At 35.3% G+C, this 23,861-nt stretch overlaps 4 protein-coding genes across 5 annotated transcripts; 2 read left to right on the plus strand and 2 right to left on the minus strand.

Annotated features, from left to right (window-relative positions):
- Nucleotides 1-438: 438 nt before the first annotated feature.
- LOC106450141 lies at nucleotides 439-1,249 on the plus strand. Its single transcript, XM_013891793.2, has 2 exons — nucleotides 439-783; nucleotides 903-1,249. The coding sequence occupies exons 1-2, from the start codon at nucleotides 505-507 to the stop codon at nucleotides 1,122-1,124; spliced, it is 501 nt and encodes a 166-aa protein (XP_013747247.2). The 5' UTR covers nucleotides 439-504; the 3' UTR covers nucleotides 1,125-1,249.
- A 245-nt stretch (nucleotides 1,250-1,494) lies between these two features.
- Nucleotides 1,495-4,768, plus strand: LOC111213113 (putative F-box protein At4g22180). Its single transcript, XM_048778214.1, has 2 exons — nucleotides 1,495-4,227; nucleotides 4,517-4,768. The coding sequence occupies exons 1-2, from the start codon at nucleotides 3,403-3,405 to the stop codon at nucleotides 4,766-4,768; spliced, it is 1,077 nt and encodes a 358-aa protein (XP_048634171.1). The 5' UTR covers nucleotides 1,495-3,402.
- Nucleotides 4,769-11,692: 6,924 nt separating this feature from the next.
- On the minus strand, nucleotides 11,693-17,424 carry LOC106450142 (probable serine incorporator). 2 transcript variants are annotated; one of them, XM_013891796.3, is made up of 13 exons: nucleotides 17,090-17,423; nucleotides 16,735-16,970; nucleotides 16,583-16,659; nucleotides 16,131-16,290; nucleotides 16,016-16,040; nucleotides 15,850-15,939; nucleotides 15,588-15,759; nucleotides 15,429-15,502; nucleotides 15,283-15,349; nucleotides 15,128-15,199; nucleotides 14,923-15,062; nucleotides 14,751-14,824; nucleotides 11,693-14,639 (listed from the first exon to the last, which is right to left on the minus strand). In XM_013891796.3, the coding sequence occupies exons 2-13, from the start codon at nucleotides 16,958-16,960 to the stop codon at nucleotides 14,557-14,559; spliced, it is 1,260 nt and encodes a 419-aa protein (XP_013747250.2). In that variant the 5' UTR covers nucleotides 16,961-16,970; nucleotides 17,090-17,423; the 3' UTR covers nucleotides 11,693-14,556. The 2 variants fall into 2 exon arrangements, with proteins under 2 accessions (XP_013747250.2, XP_013747249.2); XM_013891795.3 differs by having other exon boundaries at nucleotides 16,583-16,970; nucleotides 17,090-17,424.
- A 2,683-nt stretch (nucleotides 17,425-20,107) lies between these two features.
- On the minus strand, nucleotides 20,108-23,861 carry LOC106447140 (chaperonin CPN60-like 1, mitochondrial). The gene is made up of 16 exons (XM_048778215.1): nucleotides 23,680-23,861; nucleotides 23,572-23,596; nucleotides 23,394-23,495; nucleotides 23,072-23,261; nucleotides 22,682-22,974; nucleotides 22,333-22,437; nucleotides 22,007-22,093; nucleotides 21,839-21,921; nucleotides 21,618-21,690; nucleotides 21,464-21,532; nucleotides 21,155-21,232; nucleotides 20,934-21,029; nucleotides 20,649-20,852; nucleotides 20,455-20,560; nucleotides 20,297-20,372; nucleotides 20,108-20,204 (listed from the first exon to the last, which is right to left on the minus strand). Exons 1-16 carry the CDS (start codon nucleotides 23,715-23,717, stop codon nucleotides 20,108-20,110), a joined length of 1,722 nt encoding a protein of 573 aa, XP_048634172.1. The 5' UTR covers nucleotides 23,718-23,861.

The following is a 23,861-nucleotide window of genomic DNA, read 5'->3' on the forward strand; positions in this document are numbered from 1 at the left end:
GATGTATGTTTTCGCACAGGTAACATGTTTATGTACTGATCGGGACCGTTGATCCTTGTTGATGTAGGAATTAGCCGATTTCCCTTATGTGCGTATATTCTTACATTGATACACACGTTTCATATATTCACGTGTACGCTATCGTACGTCTCTTTGTAGGATTCGCACAAGCGCGTGTAAACGGAAGAGGGGGTGGATAATGAAGGCCCACACATGTCCATGTCACCTCATCTCCCATTTTTTCCAGTTCACCAATTGTAAGCTTGCAAGTTGTATCCACGTGAATTGTCAATGATGACACCACCATTTATCTACAGATTCTATTTTTCTTTATGGGCTTTTAAACAACTACCCTACGGCCCATAAAGTTTTTGTAACCAACAAGCCCATATTGTTGATCTTGATTGAAGTGAAAACACACGGTTGACGTTTCGCCACGTCACCTTCAACTTATCAAAAACCACAAGTCCTTACCAGTAAGACGAGATTTGCATACAGTTGGCCATGGAAGTGGTGGCGTTTCCGTACCACCACCGTGCTCCTCCGCCGGATTTTGCATCACGTGAAACCGGACAGTCAGCAGTTAACCGGAGTGTACTTGCTCTACGGTTCAGATATGTTAGAATGACAAAGCTGACGTATGAAGGAATGATCTTAGCGGAGACACCAAGAGCAAGAACACTAACGACGGTGAAGGCAGTTTCCGGCGGCGGAGTTTCACTTCCGCCACTGGACTTAACGGAGGATAATATCCGTCTGGTCCTATCCGAAGCTCGCGTCGAGGTACGCTATTCTTTTTTCTCTTACCGTTTCCATAGTTCTTGATTTGGTACGGGAGAGATTTTGAACCGGTTTACAATACCAAGTATTCAATCTAAGAACCGGTTTTGTAATAATACCAGCTTGCACAACTCTTCGATTTATCAGTTGGGATAACAGGACAAGTCGAGTTAGTGGAACTAGACGGACCGTTCGTTAAGATAAGTCTACGAGGCAAGTTTTGGCACACACGTGCAATGGTTCTAGCTCGTATCGGAAACTACTTGAAACAGAGGATCCCTGAGATTCTTGAAGTTGAGATTGAAGATGAGAAGCAACTCGATGATAGTCCTGCAAATTTCTAAACTTCATTACTTGAAAACTAGTATCCATCTTTTATTTCTTGCTTAATATGATGACGACGACGTATGTTTATTATGAGTTGTTTAACATTTGGTCATATATTAGCAAAAGTACATCGTTTCTAGAAGTCCAAAAGATCAGCAATATCTAAGCCATAGCGTTCGGATTCATCCTCTTAGGTTCTTATATGTTTGGGTCGGGTTCAGTTAACTATATTTCAGTTTTAGATATATTTATAACTCTGTCTAAGATCTATTTTGGATCCAAACTTATTTCGAGTTCAGTTTGGATTCAGAATTTTTAGATATCATATCAACTAAACATGAAATTGAGCATTTGCAATCCTTATTTAGATTTTGAATAATTATTTCGGATATTAATTCAGATTTTTGGATCTAAGTTTTCAAACTAATCGTTTTCCAGATATTAAAAGTTTTTCAGTCAATTCAGATCTTCAATTTTTTTGGATTTACCCATTCAAGTCCGGTTGATAACAATCCGGGTTTTCCAACATGTATATTTTATACTATCTTGCATAATTCGATATTTTTTTGTTCGTGTTTTCGCCCAAGCCTAGCAATATTTTTAAACATTAAAAAATAATAATACCCGTGGATGCATAATAATACATGGCACAAGTCTTTGCAAGTCTGTGATACATAATCCAGGGCGCGCGGGCTCTCTTTGGGAAACGAGATGTTGATTTTTGGTCATGGAGTTACAATAAGAGGATCCGTCAAAGATAGAGGAGTCAAGAGTGATTCAATCAACCACATTGTGGTGGTCCAATGGTTTTTATTAGAGAAAGAGTTGCCATGTTGGTTCAAACCAGGGATCCATTCTGCTCGAATGCAAAATTATTAGTTCTATATATGGCCAAATAGAATGGACCTATTGTTTACAGCGCATTTAAATATCCAAGAAAAGATCCATCTGTGTGATACACCTCTCACGAATTAGATCTGTGTCTTTATTTTACAACGAGGAGATACATACTTCTTAAAATCTTATAATCCATCTTGGTGCCTATTCAAACATGATTATTGTATACATATTTAAAAAAAAAAAGTTACAAACATGATTTATAACCAGATAATTCGAAAGATAGCATATTTATAATCCATTGTTTATTCAAGCACCAAGAAAGAGGAAACATAGCTATCTCGCAAGATGATATAAAACTTAGTAGCTAGAATAACAGAACTTGAATTTTTATATATCCCAATAGTACAAGAGCTTCATCGGCTCACCGTTTTTTGATAAATAAATACCATCATCTTTTGCTTCCCATGAGTATAACAGGCCACATTTACGAAACGCACCTTCTTCATATGCCATAAAAGTTTTATGATATTCAAGATTAGCCCCCTTCCACAAGATACATTTGAATCTTGTCTGAATAACCAAATTGTCATGAAAACTGAAAGTGTATGCAGCGTCTTGAAATCTCAGAAAATGCTCGCCTAGATCATCGTCTCTGGATTCGCAATGGACTTTGAGAATACTACGGCTAAGTGTAAGGTTGTTTTGAACAGCTACGGTGTTTTTATGACACTGAACTTCATTCGACTCAACATGCAAAGTAAATATAAGATACAGAAAAATAAATGAAAGATTCATTTTTCTTTTAACTAATTGTATGTCTCTACAGATTTATAGACTTCGCAGTTCATAGGTTTCTCAGACCAAAGTCAACAATGGTTTCTTGGATGCCTCTACTGGTGTTTGTGCTCCATTTGGCAGATTTTCAAAGACTTCATTACTGTTTCAGACCAAAGTCAACTATGGTTTCTTGGATACCTCTAGTTTGGGGGTTGTGCTTCTAAACTTCATTACTTGAGAACAAGTATTTTGGACCATTGTTAATTCAGAATTTTGGACCTAAGGTTTTAAGAGTTTTTTAGGTTAATTCAGATCTTCAAATTTTTTGGATTATCCATTCAAGTTCACTTAATAATAATTCTGGTTGTCCAACATGTATATTTTATACCATATTACATAATCCATTCCAATATTTTTACAACTCGAATTGCATAGCTCGGATTGCATACGGACTTGTGTGTTTTCTGTTCGTGGTCGGCTTTTAGGTTTTTGCCCAAGTCTGGCAATATTTTTATACATTAAAAAATAATACCCATGGATAATTACTATATAGTGAAACATAGTTTGACAAGGAGTGGTAAAAGTAAAACTTTTCTAACGTTTCCTAACATTCTTTGGACAAGGAACTTTAACAATCATTATAAAACATGATTTACGAACTCGTCGAGGCAAGCCTCAATGTCGAACATGGTAAACTGGTCGGAGCTTCACGATGACGTTCTACAATTGATTCTGGAGGGTTTGGACATCATTACTTATGTTAGAGCTCGAACCGTTTGCAAGGATTGGTACGCAGTTTGCAAACGAATCACTTCAGTACAGGAAAAGTCTCCGTGGGCGATAATCTTCCCTGACGGAAGATCAAAGTGCGGTTCTTGTCTAGTGTCGGACTGTTGCACTTCTGGACTCACCGGTAAATGTAAGTTTTACAGATTGCACAATCTCGGCAATGACTTTGGTACGCACCGGTGCATCGCAACTTGCGGAGGCTGGCTCTTAATGTTAGACCTACGTTCAAGTTTATACGTTTTGAATGTTTTCACACGCGAGAGAATCAAACTTCCGCCGTTTGAGTCGCACAAAGGAAGGCTATGTGTTGAGAGACGCCGCCGAGACACCAACTTCGTAATAAATAAATCGTCAGTAACCACAAGAAACGCTGTAAACAAGACAAACGCGGTTTTATGGGTGGACGAGAGAACCAAACGTTACTTAGTCGTCTGGTCGATAGGTCTCTGGTATATGATGTACGCTAGGAGTGGGTTCGATTTCTGGAGAGAGATACCTACACGGGAAGGCCTTGAGAATCTACATGGATGTCAAGATATTGCCTACAAAGACAACAAGCTTTACGTTCTAAGCCGTCAAAACCAAATCAGAATCTTGGACTTTTCTCAAGAACTCCCTTTAGCGTTACCGACTAACGTTGAGCATCAACCATTTACGAATGACAGACCGTGGCGAGTTAGGATTGGAGTTACAGTCTCCGACCATGTTTTGATGGTTAAGAATCGGTTAAATAAAATTTTGAAGATTTTTAAGAGTGATTCAGAAGGGACAATGTGACAACCCGCCCCGTGGGACTACCCGTCCATGGACCCCAGGCTCACAGCGCTGCAGCGCACCGACCCCAACCCCTCTATTATAAGTTCTCTCTAACTCCATAATTAGGTTGTTGGTGAGCCTCGAACCCAGGACCTCACCCTTTAACAGCATTCCCACAGGACAAGCTGTCACCAATTGATCTGCAGATCAATTGGTGACAGCTTGTCCTGTGGGAATGCTGTTAAAGGGTGAGGTCCTGGGTTCGAGGCTCACCAACAACCTAATTATGGAGTTAGAGAGAACTCATAATAGAGGGGTTGGGGTCGGTGCGCTGCAGCGCTGTGAGCCTGGGGTCCATGGACGGGTAGTCCCACGGGGCGGGTTGTCACAGACAAGTTGGGATACTGTGGAGTCATTAGAGGGAGAAGCTTGGATCATGGATCTAGGTGTGACTGTACCAGCAGTTAATGGGACTAAACCAAACTATCTATCTTATTAAAACTCAAGTACAAAATTGGGGTGTTTGGAGACTTGAATAGGACTATTAAAAACATTTGGAGTGTTTGGAAACATAAATTGTAGTCTTTTAAAAAAAAATTAATTTTGTTTGGAAACAAGGATAGTAGTATTAAGAAAAAAAAAAGTATTGGGCTTATGTTTTTAAGAAAAATTAAAAGTCCATCATATTATAAAAAACTATCTATCTGGGCGAGATTTAAAATATACGAAAACGGGTCAATCTAATCGCCTAAAACTTTTTCTTTTCTAAACTAACCATAAAACAAAATTAAACTTTATACACATATTTCAAATCAAAATAATAATTTAAAGTTGATTAAAAACTAATACATATATTCAAAAATGGATTTTTACTAAACTATTTTTCAATAACCATTATACAAAAATGTTGTCAATATATATAATAAAAATACAATACAAAGCCCAATTTGAAATACCAACTCAAATTATCGTTTTTATATTTCCTATTAAGTTTTATAAATATAATATATGTAATTATTTATATGATGGCACGTATAAAATACTATTAATTATATGATTACTTATATGATGGTACGTATAAAATACAATTAATTATATGATGACAGTATACGATATAAATAATAATGAATAGGGATGAGATTTCGGGCACCCATACGGGTTTGGTTCTGATCGGTTTGTGTTTCGGGTTTTCGGAGTCAAAGATTTAAGCCCTGTTAGGATGTTTCTAAATTTTGGTTTGAGTTTGATTTGGATCTTTGCGGGTTTGGTTCGCGTTTGGATAACCCATTTAAATTATTTTTAAAGTTTTAAATCATTATCTATTTTAAATTTCTCAAAATCTATAAATAAAATAATATATTACCTATAAATTTGAATAACATATGTCAGAATACCTAAACTTAACATATCAATTGGTTTGATTTAAAATTTTGGATACGGAATCAATAATTATTTTAAGTATTTTTGGTGATTTGAGTATACTTTAACTATTGCAGATATTTACTTTTGACTATCTATATATATATATTCAAGTATTTAAACCAATTTAAAAGTATCATTCTTAATGTTTTATATACGTTAAATCTAAAAATAATTAATATATATATAAGTATATAAATCTATTTTTAGATAAATTCGGGTACCCGAATACTTTGGTTCGGATCAGATTTGGTTCTCTAAATAACAAAATTTTGAATAATTCGAATATTTAATCAATTTATGTTCGGGTTTGGTACTATATTTTCGGATCGGTATCGGTTCTGTTCTTTGGATTCATTTTGTAAAACCTTAATAATTACATGAAAAACAAATATCAACATATTTTTCAAAATGTACATCCGCGCGCCTGCGCGGGTCAAAATCTAGTATTTATTACAGCAAAGATAAGTATGTTTATTGGGGCGATGTTTCGACTCAAGAGTTGGGAATGGGCCAATATGTTAACTTGAATCGTAACTTCAGTTACGCTAGGTGGTTTATTCCTAGTCTTCGTGAGTTATAATTGGATCAAATTAACTATTTTTTTTCTTCTGTATTGTTTTTTATATTTCTTGCTTACTGTTTATTAATTGAGATTCATAGTTTTCTTTTATCGGATTGTTTGGTGTTTAAGAGCAACCTCAATGATGGGTTCTCACCATTGGATTCTCAAAATACATATATAATATAAGTTAAGGCTAACTAGGACGTATTTTGATACTCTCTTGAGCTCTACGGCACCAAGTTTCTTTTGACTTAGGACGATTTCAGGTTCTCAAAGACAGCTGTTTTGTGTATAAACGAGAGAAATGGAGATTTCGTAGTTGCCTGGGCTATCAAACAGATCTATAATATCGATCTCATACAAGAAAATAGCAAATGATGATGCTGAGCGGTGGAGTATTACATGCACACAATGTGAAGATATGGCTTGTGAAGATGTACAAGCTTTACGTCTACCTTTTACATAAAGCAAATAGAGATCATACTTCTTATAAATCCATTTTATTCAAGCTCACCAAGAAAGGGGAGGCAACATAGCTATCTCATAAGATGAAATAAGAACTTTAGTTAGAACATTAATATTTATCCCAAATATACATGAGCTTCATCGGCTCGCGGTTTCTTGAAAAGTAAATACCATCATCCCGTGCGTCCCATGAGTTAAATTTGCCACATTTAAGATACGCACCTCCTTGATATGCCGTAAAGTTTTGATGATATTCAAGATTAGCCCCTTTCCACAAGGTACATTTGAATCTTGTAATAAGAAGACTATCATGAAAACTAAAATTGTATGCAACGTCTTGAAATCTCAGAAAATGGTCGCCTAGATCATCGTCTTTGGATACACAATGGACTTTGAGAATACTACGGCTAAGTGTAAGGTTGTTTTGGATAGCTACCATGTTTTTATGACACTTTTCTACATTCGACTCAACATTCAAAGAAAATATAAGATACAGAAAAATAAATGCAAGTTTCATTTTTCTTGTAGTTAATTGTGTGTATGTAAGTCCCGACAGATTTATAGACTTCATAGTTCATAGGTTTCTCAGACCGAATTCAACAATGGTTTCTTGGATACCTCTTTTGGTGTTTGTGCTCCATTTGGCAGACTTTCAAAGACTTCATTAGTGTCTCAGACCAAAGTCAACAATGGTTTCTTGGATACTTCTATTAGTGTTTGTGCTCCATTTGATTTACTTTCTTAATATTTTATCTTGTAACCGTCAAATGCAACCACATTGGTTGCTGTTGTCAAAAAGAAATTTAAGGCTCCGAATGGTAACTGCGGTTTGGGCGGTGCGGGACAAGCGGTTTAACTGCGGTGCAGTTTTAACAGTTATAAAAACGTATAGATATATTGTATATGTAGAGATTTTTGTTACTGTTAACTGCGGTGCGGGGTGGGGCGGTTCGTAACATATTCGAATCCAAAATGTTAATTTAGAAAGAAAGATTCTAATCAAAAAACACGGAGATGATGAGTAATGATGTTCTGGAGATGTTGACTAATGATGTTTTGGAGTTGATGACATCTATGAAAAAACCCGGAGACTTCTTCATGGGCAAAAGGTTTTAGTCAAAGACTTGTTGGCTATTTTTGTGTATTTAGATTCTGGAGTCAAAGCCGGCACTCTATAGACAACGAAGTGGTGCATAACCACTAGACTACATTAGACTTTAGTTAACTGGGATGCCCTTAAATCCATATTATAATTTGGCACCTAACACCCTAGCTTTACCTAAAAGGTCAGGACCGGCCCTAGGTACATATATATACAGTGGCGGATGTAGAACTATTATTAATTGGGGGCACAAAATTCTAATCAACTCATTTAAAATAAAAAAAAATGTTTCATTACTAAAAAAATTCCTTACAAAATTATCTTAGGATATTTCATATTTTGGATATCCATTTATTATTTTTCTATTTCCAGGATCACTAGATAAATTTTTTAAATCATTTCTAGAGTTTTTTTTTTGAGATGACAAATCATCTTTAGAGTTTTCAGACGTAAATGCAAAAAAAAAAAAATTTAGGCTTGAAATATTTTCCATTAAAATTTTCTATGAAAAAAAATTTAGTACATTACTATAGTTTCTACGTTCTCATAATTTCTTATTACTTAAATCACATAAATCAAAATTTCATTTAGTTTTACGGTTAAACTTTTACCTTTTAGTTTCTCTCTTGAACTCGTTAATCTTTTTGTCTGCGGTGTTTAAATTTTTGTGATTAGGGAAAAGATATAGAAAAACGTGGGTGTAGTTAGTTCTGGGTGTAGTGTAATTAAGTAGATTTCAACTTCATTATTATTTCCTTTAGCTTTTGATTGAACTTTTTAAAACTGAACTTATATTTATTTTGGGCTACAATAGATTTATGTCATATAATAATGTGTTATAGATTGTTTAAGCTGAAAATATAAAGCTTTGTTTCTTGACCAATTATTACATAACTATATTTAATTAATATACATATAATTATTTTTTTTAAATAGTGGGGGGCACGTGCCCCCGTAGTCACCTATGTACATCCGCCCCTGTATATATATAGATACAAAGCTAGGTTTAAGAACTTTCGAGAACATAATCTTTTGGGTATATAACTATCCATAACAGATTCTACGTTTTGTTTCTTCGTTACAGAACCTATTAAAAGTGAGATTTACTTTTCATTTTTTTGTTATTGCAAAAAGAGTTGGGCCTTCGGCTTTGAAATCACCTTTCGACCGGGACTCAAAGTAGGAGCATAACACAACTGCTAGTCCACGCACACCCCTGCGGTATGGTGAGAAATATTGAGAAAAAATAACAAACGATCGAAATTCTTATGCTTTTGCAATTTTGGTGTTTATTCAAGCACCAAGAAAGAGGCAACATAGCTAGCTCATACGATGAAATAAGAACTTAGTAGTTAGAACACTAATCTTTGTCCCAACTATACATGAGCTTTATCGTCTCATCCTTCGTTGATACATAAATGGCATCATCTCGTGTTTCCTATGTGTATAACGGATTAACGGGCCATATCTTATATACTTATCTGCTTCGAATCCTGTAAAGTTTTTATGATATTCAAGATTAGCCCCTTTCCACAAGACACATTTGAATCTTGAAATCTGAATGAAGTGATCATGAAAACTAAAATTGTATGCAACGTCATGAAAGCTCAGAGCCTAGATCAGGGCCGTGCCTGAGATATATTGGCCCTGAAGCATAAATATTTTTTTGGCCCATTTCTTTTAAATAATCTGTAAAAATTCTAAGAAAAAGAAGCTGTGAGGCGTCGAACCCAGGTACGTATATACCCAAGCCAATGATACAACCGGTTAAGCTATATAAGATTTCTGAAAATCTTGGCCCTTTAAAATAAATATCTTCACCGGCCCTCAAACATATGCTTTATCAGCTTTTATTCAGGCACGACCCTGGCCTAGATCATCGTTTCTGGATTTGCAATGCACTTTGATATAGTACGGCTAAGAGTAAGGTTGTTTTGAAAAGCTACAGTGTTTTATGGCACCTAGCTTCATACGCCTCAAAGTGCAAAGAAAATAAAAGATACATATAAATACAAGATTCATTTTAAAAAACACACAAATGACTTGAGAGGGTTCAGATATACTTATTTGTGTATGTCTCTACATATATAGACTTCATAGGTTTCTCTAACCAAACGTTACCTATGGTTTCTTGGATACCTCTCGTTTTGGTGTTTGTGCTCCATTTGGCAGACTTTGAAAGACTTCATTAGTGTCTCATAACTCGAGCTGGATTCTACTTTAAATAGGTTTACTTAATTTCTTAATACTTTTATTTTCTAATTTGTTAATGTAGTAACCACATTTGTTGCTGTCGTCAAAGAGAAATTTAAAAGCTAATTTAAAAAGAAAGATTCTACATTTTGTTTCTTTGTTTTTTTTAACACTGAAATATTCATCTTATTCAGATGGTGGGGTGCCTAGTACATGTCACACCGAAACCAGATTACGATCAACATAGGAGAGAAAAACAACGTCATAAAGAAAGAATCCAGCTCGAGTTATGATTCTACGTTTTGAATATAATCTTCAAGAACAAGTATTGAATAATCTTCAAGAGCAAGTATTGAATAATCTTTTCTTTTGGTGCAGGGTAAACTCAGCTCCTCAAGAAATTTTATTAATGACTGATACATACTTTCTTACCTTTGCCTACTTTGGTTATTAGGCATCCAATAGTTATTCCACCAAGTGATGAATTCAATAACACTTATTAACTGAAGACCAAGAAATATCCTGAAACCATAGAAATGCTGATTCTTTTACATAACTGTTTATAAAGAGTGTAACTTGAGGAGATGAGTTTACCCTGCACCAACACGCACGATTTCTCTTGTAAGATAAAAGATCATTGTTGTGATCAAACCAATCATATGAAATAGAAAAAAGTTATGAAACTATAGTGAAACATGACCGTACCGTATATTTGGATGTAAAGCTGAGGTATGAAGAAAGAAGCAACCATGGCTGAAACCAGCAGGAGAAACTTGAAGGTCCAATTATCTGAGTGTCAACTGTTTTGAGCTTGGTGGAGTTTATCTTCATGCTAAGGATAACTTAAACTTATATAAAATAGTACCGCCCAATATTTTACGCATTGTGATTCTATAATCACAAGTTTCATTTTTCAGGATACGTACGAAACAACCAAGACTCACCGGAGTACCCCAAGAGTATGGAAACAATGACTTCCTTCTGGTCATCTGCTTTAACATTAGATTCTACACATTAAATATTTCCAAATTAACATTAGATATATATCCCAAAGGATGATGACTTTTCGTGGAAGCAAGTTCAGCGCCTTTTGTATAGAGAATCATGAAGATATAAAACATAATTGTGAATATTGTTATTGAGATATGTATATATTTAGTTAAGAAAACTAGGTTTAACGTTGTACATGTATAAGCTTTATCAGTATGAGAGTCAATATACAATTCTTCCAATCTTATACTCTCATCATTCTCTACATTTTGTGCGTAGTCACGGATGAGAACGTAGCGCATAGATTTATGATCAAAAAGATGGTTCGATAGATATAACGAGCTCTCAACGACTTTTTCTTCTCTTGGTAGTAAAAGAGACTCTTCTGTTCTATCTCCCTAATGAGATCATCAAGCTGAGCCTCTGAGTCACCAGGACTTATCTGGTACGAACTCACCCGTTGATCATTCGTAGCCAAAACCTACAAGAAACTGGAAATCTCCATAAAATACTAAACAACGATTGTCTTGAATCCCTCTAGGTGTGTTTGATCTTGCAACAAGTACAGTCACATGTCATACAAGATTAGATGATCGGTATTCAAAGATTTACTGGTTTGTTCCAGGACGTGCCTACTCTTTAACTTGCCGTGTTTTTTTTTTCTGGTTATTGAACATTCACCTTTTACATAAAGCAAATAGAGATCATACATCTTATACTCCATTTTGGTGTTTATTCAAGCACACTAAGAAAGCGGAGGCAACATAGCTATCTTATAAGATGATATAAGAACTTTAGTTAGACCATTAATCTATATCCCAAATATACATGAGCTTCATCGGCTCGCCATTTTTTGAAAGGTAAATAGCTTCATCTCGTGCTTCCCATATGTATAACAGGCCACATTCACGAAACACAGCTCCTTCATATGCCACAAAGTCTTTATGATATTCAAAATTAGCCCCCTTCCGCAAGATACATTTGAATCTTGTAAAAAGAATGACATTATCATGAAAACTAAAACTGTATGCAATGCCTTGAAATTCAAGAGAATGCTCGCCTAGATCATCATCTCTGGATTCGCAATGGACTTTGAGAATACTACGGCTAAGTGTAAGGTTGTTTTGAAAAGCTACGGTGTTTTTAAGACACTTAGCTTCATTCGGCTCAACATGCAAAGAAAATATAAGATACAGAAAAATATATACAAGCTTCATTTTTATTTTAATTAATTGTGTGTGCCTCTACAGATTTATAGACTTCATTCATAGGTTTCTCAGACCAAAGTCAACAATGGTTTCTTGAGATACCTCTATTGGTGTTTGTGCTCTATTTGGCAGACTTTTAAAGACTTCATTAGTGTCTCGTAAATTGAGCTGGATTGTAATTAAAATATACTTCCTCCGTTTTTCAATATAAACCGTTTTAGAAAAACTTTTTTGTTCCAAATTATATGTCGTTTTCAGTTTTCTATGTAATATTTATTAATAATTAATGTTGTTTGACCAATGATAATATATTTTCTATTTTTCTATTGGTTGAATTGTGGTTAGGTAAATAATTAATGATGTTTTTGTTTCAAAAAATATAAGAAATTAGTGATTTTCTTAATCTATGTGCATAATTTTAAAACAATTTATGTTCTTTAACGGAGGGAGTATTTACTTTCTTAATAGTTTTATTTCCTAACCGTCAAATTCAGTAACCACATTTGTTGCTATCCTCAAAGAGAAATTTAAATGTTAATTTAAAAAGAAAAATTTCTACGTTTTGTTCCTTTGTTACGGAACCTACTAATGGTGATACCTTTTTTGTTATTGCAAGAAAAAAAGTTGGCCTTCGGCTTTAATATCACTTTTCAACCCGAGCCAGTCTTTGACCTTAAAATGAAACATGTTTAATCCACTTTCTCTACCGGGAAAAGTAGGAGCGCAACAAAACCCACTTAGTCACTAGTCCAGGCACACAAGTGGTATGGTGAGAAATATTGAGAAAAAATAATAAGAAAACGAAATTCTTATTCTTTTGCTTTTGGTGTTTATTCAAGCACCAAGAAAGAGGCAACATAGCTAGCCCGTAAGATGAAAAAAGAACTTAGTAGTTAGAACATTAATCTTTATCCCAACTATACATGAGCTTTGTCGGCTCATCCTTTGTTGATAAGTAAATAGCATCATCTCGTGCTTCCCATGCGTATAACGCGCCACATCTTCTATACTTATCTGCTTCATATCCTAGAAAAGTCTTATGGTATTCAAGATTAGCACCCTTCGACAAGATACATTTGAATCTTGTGTACAGAATGAAATGATCATGAAAACTAAAATTGTATGCAGCATCTTGAAATCTCAGGAAATGGTCCCCAAGATCATCGTCTCTGGATTTGCAATGAACTTTGAGCACACTTTTGCTAAGAGTAAGGTTGTTTTGAAAAGCTACGGTGTTTTTGTGGCACTTAGCTTCACTCGACCCAAAATGCAAAGAAAGTATAAGATACAGAAAAATAAATACAAGCTTCATTTTTCTTTTAATGAATTGTGTATGTCTCTACAGATTTATAGACTTCATAGTTCATAGGTTTCTCAGACCTAAGTCAACAATGGTTTCTTGAATGCCTCTATTGATGTTTGTGCTCCGTTTGGCAGATTTTCAAAGACTTCATTAGTGTCTCAGAACAAAGTCAACAATGGTCTTGGATACCTCTAGTTTTGTGCTTGGGCTCCTTTTGGCAGACTTAAAATGATCATTAGAGCATGAGCATCAACAGTTTTTCAAAACGTTTCTGAACAATAAAAAAATAAAAAGAATACAAAACAGGAAGGAAAGAGAGAGGGACGTCTCTTCTTCAAGGGACTATATGTATGTGGGAAGAAACTTATTTTCTCGCTGTCAATTTATTAATGGCCATCATTTTTTTTATTGTCCAAAAATTATATGAGAGATCTTTTATGGTATCTCAATGATGCTCTTAGTGTCTCATAAGAGTCATAACTCAAGCTGGATTCTATTTTAAATAGGTTTACTTTCTTAAATATTTTTATTTTCTAACCGTTAATTTAGTAACCACATTTGTTGCTGTCGTCAAAGATAAATTTAAATGTGGAAGATTATGCGTTTTGTTTTCTTTGTTGCAGAACATTTAAATGACAAGGAATATTGATCAGTATTAATAAGACAACGAGATTCTTATTCTTTTGCAACAGTGAAACATCATGATACAAAGTTCATGAAATCGATCCAGCTGTTTTTTTATGTCATTACTCTTTGATGTCTTGCTTACATATACATCCACAATGCAATTATTACAGAGTTTCAAGAATCATAGAATCTATATATCTCTTAATATCTAGTTGAATTATCGAAGAAAATATTTTCTTTTGTTCTGACTTCACCACAAATTGTACATTGGATTATGTTCTTAATGAAATCACATTAAGGTAAAAAAAAGTGAATGAACTTGGTAAAAAAAAAGCTTTTTAGAAAATGGAGATGGAACTGTTTCTGTATTAACTTCAAAAAGTGAGCAATGACAGTGATAATTCACTCCACCTATCTATCTGCTAACTTCTGTTGTTGTTGGCTGAGGTTGCTCATGAACCCTAGGCTGTCTCACAATAGGTGCAATCAACTTCCACACTATATACAAAATCAATAAAGAAACATACATATCTCGTATTTAGAGCTTCTGTAAGATCAAGAAGTGACATAAACGACACTGAAACCATTAGGTTACACGTTTTAACTTACGGTATATCCCTGCGGCAAACCACTCATTCACTATCTTCACCCATGTGCTTGTCCACCCAACATCCATGCTCCATCTATGCGTTACATTTAATTATAATATTAATTCATAGTCATTATATTGCTTCCTAATTAAAGAGAACAAAGTGGAGATGAAATATGGAATGTTTCTTACTTCCGAGCTGAATGCTCGAGGTTCCAGCTGATGAACAACATAGCAAAGTACATTGCTCCTAAGGAAAACACAAGATGGAAGAATCCATAGCTATATGGAATATCATCTTCTTCTTTAGCTTCGTCTTTACGGAACTGGAACTGTAATTAGGTTTGCGTCAGAAAAAATCATGATGTTCAAGCTGAGATGTGATTGTTAAACTTACGCTGAACGATTCTGAATCGATCCCGGTTGAGAATGTTGCCATCACAATGGCTCCTATAGCTATAAGGAAACTCTGAACAGAGTTACAAAAAAAAGTGAGACTGATCGTAACTAAGTTAGCAAGAACGCAAGAAGAAAGAAGATTTAAACTCTTACCAGTACTGTAATCCAATCGGTATGACCGTTTTGGGTATGCGCATTGCATTTGGTATGTGAAGGTTCGCTGGTACATAACTTATACTTTTAGTAATGTTATGAAGAACCAACCAAACAGACATTAGCTTTTGATTTTTGGTCTTTACCTTCTGATGGCAGACCAACATAAGAACACAATGTAGGAAGCCATAATCCCAGATGACATAAGGCTGCTCTTCACCTTATATGAAAATAAACTTAAACCATCAGAAATAGACATAGAGATCAGCATTTGTTACCACCAAGAAAAGCTCAGGAAATGTAACCTTGGAATGTAAGGACATAACCATCATAATGATTAGAAGAATAACAGTCAATGAGATGAAGAATATATTGAGGGCACAAGCAGTTGAAGCTACATAGAAGTAGTACATCACCGCGATCCCACAAACAGAGCCGATGTAGAAAACTATTGACATGACAAAACCAAAAGAGCAGCTGCAGAAACACACAGTATAGTAACCAACAGTTATATATATTATATCCACATAGAACTTAACACTTTTGTAATGACAGATACTTGCTTACCTTTGCTTGCTTTGGTTATTAGGCATCCAGTAGTTATTCCACCAAGTGATGAATTCAATCACACTTATTAGTTGAAGTCCAAGAAATATCCTGAAACCATAGGAATGCTATGTGACTTTTTAACATAATTGTCTATAAAGAGTATAACTTGATGAGATGAGTTTACCCTGCACCAACACGCGCGATTTCTCCTGTAAGGAAAAGATCATTCTTGTGATCAAACCAATCATATCAAATAGAAAAAAAATATGTTATGAAACTATAGTGAAACATGACCATACCGTAAATTTGGATGTAAAGCTGAGGTATGAAGAAAGTAGCAACCATGACTGAAACCAGCAGGAGAAACTTGAAGGACCAGTTATCTGAGTGCCAAGTGTTTTGAGCTTGGTGGAGTTTCATTGTGTTCCATGTTGAGAGGAACATAATGAGGAAAAATATCTTCATTGCTAAGAACAACTCAAGCTTATACTTTCCTCCGTCTTATAATATAAGCTATTTTAACTTTTTATTTTAAAATATAAGTTGTTTTCATATTTTAATGCAATTTTTGTATTTATTCATGACTACTGTAAAACCAATTAGATAATAATCGTTTTATTATGTATTATATTAAATGATACTTTTTAATTGGCTTGCTTTCAGCTAAAACAACTTACATTGTGAAGAATAGTATAGTATCAAGTACTTTAGCGTTGTGATTCTATAAGCACAAGTTTCATTTTCAGGATACGAAACATCCAAGACTCACTCTGAGTACCCCAAGAGTATGGAAACAATGACTTCCTTCTGGTCCACAACTACTAACATCTGCTTTAACATTAGATTCTACATTAAAGATGTCAAAATTAACATAAGATAGATCCCAAAAGATAATGACTTTACGTGGAAGCAAGGTCAGAGCCTTTTGTGCATAGTCTCGGATGAACCAAGCGCACAGATTTATAATCAAGAAGATGGTTCCATAGATATAACGAGCTCTCAACGACTTTTTCTTCTCTTGGTGGTAAAAGAGGCTCTTCTGCTCTATCTCCCTTATGAGATCATCAAGCTGAGCAGCCTCTAAGTCTCCAGGACTGATCTGGAACGATCTCACCCGTGGATCATTCATAGTCCAAAACCTACAAGAATAATATACATAAAAGACTAAACAACAAGATTCTGAGAACTAAATCTCTAGGATCTAATTTAAGAACAAGACCATTAGTTTTACATGTTAAAAGGGAAACAAGGATCTGACCTTTTGGCTCTGGCTGGATTCAGAAATGGATACAGAATCCAAAGAAAGATGAAGAGAGAAGAAGAGACCGAAGCTTAAGAGTTGAAGTGTGAGTCTGTTCACTGTTCTCACACGACAATCTTGCAGAAAGAGTAAAGAAGACGCGGTTCCAATGTCGATTTTAAAAGTATGCTTTGGTGCGTGATTCCATGTTGCAATTTTATTTTAGTGATATGTACACCTCTGTTCACAGCCGTACGATTAGATGACTAGGATCTTCATATACTTTGACTTCTTTTTTTCTTTTTTTCTTTTTTGGCTATTATGTATGGTAGATCTTTGTTTAAATTTTCTCTTTTTATAAAAAGGTGTTCTTTAATGGATAGTAGTAGACACACATGTTATATTTCGCTTGAGTGTTTATTTTTTCAACGTTTAATGATAATTTAAATTTCATCACATGAATTTTGTTGATCGAGAACTTTGAATATTGCAAATTTTATAAATAAAATATGAAGAAACATTCCCTGAGCACGAGGAAACATTCCAATAGACGGCCACGTCGCGTAGAGGATGTATAAAGATTAAAGAAATAAATAACGTGGAGCGTTCTCAAATTACATCCATGATTACTTATAGTTTAACAAAAACTTTTGGAAGTGTATAATCAAACGAGACATTAACTTTCTTGCCTAAACAGATTTAGTTTTTCTCGTTTAAGCTAATTCATCATCAGGCTTCTTCTTTATCTTACTACTAATTAGATTTCCCAAAATAATTCTAGTAAGTTGTGACAAACTGACGATGTATTTTGAACTAGATGAGTAGGAACATTCTTTATTTTTCTTTGTTTATTTTTGTCATATTGTTGAATGGGTTTATGCTTCCTTTAGCTTCCAAGAAAGCCGAACACATGGGTTGTGTGGTCAAATTGAGAGTTTGACCAACTAACCAAATCAAATCAACTCGCTTCTTCCTGTTTATCCAGCTGTAAATTAATCTAAAATATTAGTAGAGTAATTGAATGTGGTTAACTGCTATAATTATATTATGGTACGGACAAACAAGTGAAGACAAAAGAAGAGGCTTTTGTGTTCATGACATTTCTTTGTGGAGTGAAACGTTCGGGGCCGGGGGCCACGTTTTTATTTAATTTATCATCTTTTGTTTCGTTCTACATGCTCCATTTGGCAAAATCTTTTTTTTTTGGATTTAGAGTCTGTTAATTGAACCACGTATTTTGTATTAATAAGAGATTAGGGTTTGGTGAAGGTTGGTAAGAAAGAGATATCTCCATGCGAAACCTCCTTGAAGATTTCCATGAACTATAATCTGACGAATATTGGAACTAGCTAGGAAGATATAACACAAAAGACTTGTATGATCCAACAAAAATACTTATTTAAAAATAATTTAATAATCGAATGTGACAATGTAGGGAAAAAAAAACTAGTGCCTTGTGGATGAAGCAAACCATATGATATCGCAACAGTTTCAAAAGTAACCTAGCTAGGGTTTAGGATTCTCATAAGAAACCCCCTTCACTGTTTTGTTTTTGTAGAACCCTTTTCTCCCTCACCGCCCACGCCACCTCCCATAGCTGGAGACGCTTCTTCTTTCTTTGAAATGTTAGTTACAACTTCTTCAGTCGTTGTAACCCTAACTTCTGCACCAACGTAACCGTCTTCTGCAAGCTCTCTTGTCAAAACCTCATTCAATTCGGCGTAGAATATACCGTCCGCTACAAACTACATAACTCAACAAAGTTACTAAAACGGTTCAAAATACAATAAATGTAGTGAGTGAGATCCAGTGAAATTTACTTTTTTCTTCCGTCTGATTTGCGTCGCCATGTGGTAGATGTTGAAGTCTGCCGATAGCTGGAAAGCTTGATACCCTAGAGTCGCGGACGGTGAGCCGTAATTAGCAAGTAAATAGTTGGGGCTATGGTTTTCTTTCTCGGGCTTCGTTGTTAACAAAACAAGCCCAATCAAACGTGGCCCATTCCATTATGTGGTTAAATGCCGCTTATTAGCAAAGACAGTATCAGCAGCTATTCAATAGTTCGAATCAGATGTGGAACTCCAAGGAACCAAATACGCTTACAAGCCTCATCTCAAAATGTGAACAACTTCTGGAGCCAGAGGGTTTGTATTTTGTAGCAGGCGCTTCCCAAAAAGATAAGCATAGCTGATAGCGCAGCATCCTTCATCCCAACTCCCAAATATTGGTTCTTCTTAAGCATAAACCCTCATACAAGAAAACTATGCACTAATATTAAGGGATATGTATCCCACATTGAAAAATCAATGGAACATTAAGTAATATATAAAGAGTTAGGGCCAATCCACTAATTGCCAATTGGTTTTGAGTTGGAAGCCCATAATAAACCCGAATCTAACATGGTATCAGAGCCCAGATCCTAATAAGTTAAACCCCTAATTAATATTAACCCTACCCGACCGGGTATATAGGTCGTAATTGACTCGCTCGACCGAGTATAACTGTCTTTAAAAAAAAAAAAAAGTTTCCGAGATTTGTGGCCGATAAGAGCCATCATCTCAAGGAGGGGTATTAAGGGATATGTATCCCACATTGGAAAATCAATGGGACATTAAGTAATATATAAAGAGTTAGGGCCAATCCACTAATTGCCAATTGGTTTTGAGTTGGAAGCCCATAATAAACCTGAATCTAACAACTAAGTTAGAAAGAAATCTTTCGTACAATATAAGTTATCTAGTTTTAATTAATAACTTACGTCATCTCTAAAACAGGAAAAAAAAACAGAATTAGAGTGTAGAGTCAAGGTTATATGTATGTTTATGTTATTTTGATATAAAAAAATACTCATCGTCAAGCTATAAAAAACACCAGAATTGTATGCACAAATATCTTAAAAGATTTTATAAAAGATTGTTAGCTTGGAATATCCAGAAATCATGGAAAAATCTTAGGGTCCTTGATTGCCTTGTGGATGAAGCAACCATATAATCTCACACCAATTTCCAGTAACCTAGCTAGCGTGTAGGGTCCTCATCAGAAACCCATACCACCCATAACGGGAGACGCATCTTCTTTTGTTGGAATCTCGGTCACAACTGCTTCCGTGGTAGTCAACAAAAGCGAGACACTAACCAGTAGAATAACAAAGATTAGCAAACAAAGGCACTACAAAAAATAAACTACAAAAAATGACAATAAATTTTCAGACCATTTGAGTCCCTCGCAGCATCAACCAATGCGGTTCTGATCATTTTCACAGGGTCGATAATACCAGACTTCACCATATCCACGTATTCTCCTGAATATATATGGGAACAGAAGTTAGTTCAATATATAGCAATATAACAAGGTGGACCAAGGGCAAGCAGACTGTGAGCTACCTTTAGCAGCATCATAACCGATGTCCGGATTATTTGATTCCAAAAGCTTGTCAACGATGACTTTACCGTCGACTCCAGCGTTGGAAGCAATAGTGTAAACAGGTATCTGCATCAAAGTATTATTTAGTGTTCAAGATTCACAAAGGTATCTAAGTTGGAGATGAAGAAAATTTGTGATGAGAGAAAAAAAAAACCTTGAGAGCGTTTTGGATGATTTGGACACCGTTTTTTTGACTAATGTAATTTTTGGAAAGCTTCTCAAGTTCTTTTGACGCGTACAGAAGAGCAACACCACCGCCTGGAACAATACCTTCTTCTAAAGCTGCTTTGGTTGCATTTAGAGCATTGTTTACTCTATCTATCTTTTCGCTAACTTCTCTCTCACTCGTTCCTCCGATCTAAAAGCCATCCCATCATTAGTTATATGCATCAAAAAATATTGAGTCCAGTAGTGTGTTGCAACAGATTAGTTTCACTACCTTTATTACAGCAATACTCCCAGAAAGGTTAGCCAACCTGTCTTGTAACATATCCTTGTCATAGTCAGACTCGTTCGCTTCAACCATGGATCGTATCTAGCATTATTATTTGATTTAGAACATATAACATTCTTCCCATTTGGAAGAAAAGAAAAAAAGAGTCAAAGCAGATCACTGACTCTGCTACATGATATTTAATATGTGAGAAGTATAAACCCTACCTGTTCACATCGTTCTCCAATATATTTCTTGTCACCAGCCCCACCAATAAAAACAGTGTTGTCTTTGGATACAATTACCTGTTCACAAATGAAGATCATATGATTAAGGCTGTCCTGAGATTTTGGGTATCATAGACCATTTAGTATTTAATAAATTTTTCTTTTAACAATTTGGAAGAATAAGCCTATTTACATTAACTTTAAAAATTTAGGAGCTCAAGACCAATGTTTCATTTTGCTATGGGCAGATCAGCTTCTAGATGTGATATAAATGCTTTCGAAGGTACATAGGAATTGAGCCAAACGAACCTTTTTGCAGGTTCCTAGCATACCGAGTTCGATTTTCTCAAGACTCATACCTCTCTCTTCTGTTATTACCTGTAAATTGAGATCATCAAAGAAATATTACTACACATCATGCATGCAATTAGTGTAAGCTTGGCAGATACTAAAATAGTCTTGCCTGGGCTCCTGTGAGGGTAGCTAGATCGTGCATATAAGCCCTACGGTTTTCTCCAAAACCAGGGGCCTTCACAGCACAGATCTATATATAATGTGATGGCATTTACAATTAAACCAAGCAAATAAAGATAATACTAAGAACATATAACAAAAATGCTGAAAAGAAAAACCTTCATTTCACCAGGAGGTGTTTTCCAACTTAGCCTTAGCCTAGCAACATGTTTAGAACGAGGGGTTTTCCAAACTAGCCCAGCAACAGAAAAGCTATCCAAATCCTCCGCAACGATCAGAAGCGACCTTTGTTTCTGAAAAAATAAGATCAGAGAAAAATATATATTCATATACAAAATAACTTAGACATTACTGAAATTCAACAAATGATTTATATACCTTGAGGGCCAAGTCTAAGACTTTAGACAGAGATTCAATATCGTGAACTTTGTTGTCGTGGATGTAAGGGAGAGGATCATTAACAAACTGATAAACCATATCAAGACATTAAACTGATAAAGTAACAAGGTTCGGGTCAGTATGCATTATTGAATTACTTATACCCTGAGAGCCGACTCTAAAACTGTAGACGTAGAATCAGGACTAGTAATTTCCTTCTCGTGGATGAGAATGAGGATCTTCTAGCTCCTGCAAACCATATCAATTCTTGTGAATATTCCTTAAAACTGATAAAAAAACATCAAGGTGTGGATCCTGATCCTTACACATGTTTGGTATTTCTCGTTTGTAATGAAGAGTGGGGATCTGTATCCCCTGTCAATCTTCATACCCTCAACAACTTCCAACTCGTTAAACAAAGTGTTGCCACCCTATACCAAGAGAGATGGCAGAATAAAATTAGTCGTTGTCCTGAATATAGACAAATAAAACATTTGTCTATGGTTCCCAAAATTTCGAAAAATAATATATATACACTTAGACCTCCAAAATTATCAAAGAATTTTTAAATTAAAATCCTTACTAATTTTTCTATTTCTCCAAAAAATTCTCGGAGTCGGCCTATAAAATTAAACAAAATAACTTTTGTCATTGTAGGGATCAAATTCAACTCACTTGAACTGTGATCACTCCCTCTTTGCCGACACTTTCCATAGCCTTTGCAATAAGTTCACCAATCTCCCTATCTCCATTAGCTGATGCTGTTCCAACTTGGGCAATTTCTTCAAAAGTGCTAATCATGCGTGCTCTACTCTTCAAGGTCTTCACAACAGTATCAACTGCTAACTTGATACCAAGTCTTAAATGCATTGCATTATATGCAGCATGATATGCACTCTTTTCAGGAGTAACTGATTTACAAGCTTCCGTGAAGATAGCTCTTGTAAGGACTGTAGCATACGTCGTTCCTTTTTTTAGGTCGAATACAAAAACAACAATAAATATGAAAATCATGGAATCTAAGAAAAAGAAACGTTCTAATACAGTGAAAGGGAGCCCCCTTACCATCACCAGCTACATTATTTGTGGCTTTAGCAACCTGTTTGACAGGACTGGCACCAACGTTGTTGACTCTGCCCTTGGACTCATTGCTCTTGGCAACAGTAACATCATCCTTTGTCACCTTTGGTGCACGCCAGCTTTGTGTGATGGTGATACTACCATCATCTTTTTGTTCGATGGTGACATTATACCCCTTAAAAAAAAGGTGATTTAGATACTTTGAGAGGTAATAAAAACAGGTAATTGATGATAGTTGTCACTACTCACTAGGGCATCCATCACATGTTCCCTCGTTAACTATTATCAGAAAAAAGTTTATATATACCTTGGGTCCAATAGTGACTTGACCTGTATCAGCAAGCTCCTTAACACCGGACCTTGTGTCTTTTGCTGAATAACTCCTAGTGGAACTGAGCATGCTTCCAAACTAAACAATACAAAAGAATGCACACTCTTAAATGGCTACAACAACATAAGTAGATACGATGAGGAACCACACGAACCTGGGGTGTACACTTTCTGGCGTTTCTGTTTAAAACAAAAGAAAGATAAATGATATATCAATAAAAGAAAGTAACTTTCAGAAATACAGAGAAAATGAAGAAAGTAACCTAGCTTGTGAAGCAATGTTGGAGACAAGTCGATACATGGCGATAGATTCTCACTCAACCCGAGAAGATTACAATAGATTACAGAACAGATCGAGCTAAAATGATAATTCTCACTAACAGTAAGAGGAAGTAGAGCTAATAAGATTCTGAAAAAACAGCATAGGGTTTATGTTTTTACGTGT

Source organism: Brassica napus, chromosome A4, assembly GCF_020379485.1.
Source record: "Brassica napus cultivar Da-Ae chromosome A4, Da-Ae, whole genome shotgun sequence".
Lineage (NCBI taxonomy): Eukaryota > Viridiplantae > Streptophyta > Magnoliopsida > Brassicales > Brassicaceae > Brassica > Brassica napus.

Bases quoted from the DNA above. Each gene is read 5' to 3' on its own strand.
- LOC106450141 (XM_013891793.2), top strand. From the start codon at position 505: ATGGAAGTGGTGGCGTTTCCGTACCACCACCGTGCTCCTCCGCCGGAT. The intron at 784-902 runs GTACGCTATTCT...TAATAATACCAG, and splicing joins TATCCGAAGCTCGCGTCGAG to CTTGCACAACTCTTCGATTT.
- LOC111213113 (XM_048778214.1), top strand. From the start codon at position 3,403: ATGTCGAACATGGTAAACTGGTCGGAGCTTCACGATGACGTTCTACAA. The intron at 4,228-4,516 runs GTTAAGAATCGG...ATGCTGTTAAAG, and splicing joins TCTCCGACCATGTTTTGATG to GGTGAGGTCCTGGGTTCGAG.
- LOC106450142 (XM_013891795.3), bottom strand. From the start codon at position 16,960: ATGAATGATCCACGGGTGAGATCGTTCCAGATCAGTCCTGGAGACTTA. The intron at 16,291-16,582 runs GTATCCTGAAAA...TTAGCAATGAAG, and splicing joins GAGTGAGTCTTGGATGTTTC to ATATTTTTCCTCATTATGTT. The intron at 15,760-15,849 runs GTAAGCAAGTAT...GTGTTTCTGCAG, and splicing joins AATAACCAAAGCAAGCAAAG to CTGCTCTTTTGGTTTTGTCA.
- LOC106447140 (XM_048778215.1), bottom strand. From the start codon at position 23,717: ATGTATCGACTTGTCTCCAACATTGCTTCACAAGCTAG. The intron at 21,030-21,154 runs GTAGGGTTTATA...TAATAATGCTAG, and splicing joins TTGGAGAACGATGTGAACAG to ATACGATCCATGGTTGAAGC. The intron at 20,373-20,454 runs GTAGCTCACAGT...ATATATATTCAG, and splicing joins CGGTTATGATGCTGCTAAAG to GAGAATACGTGGATATGGTG.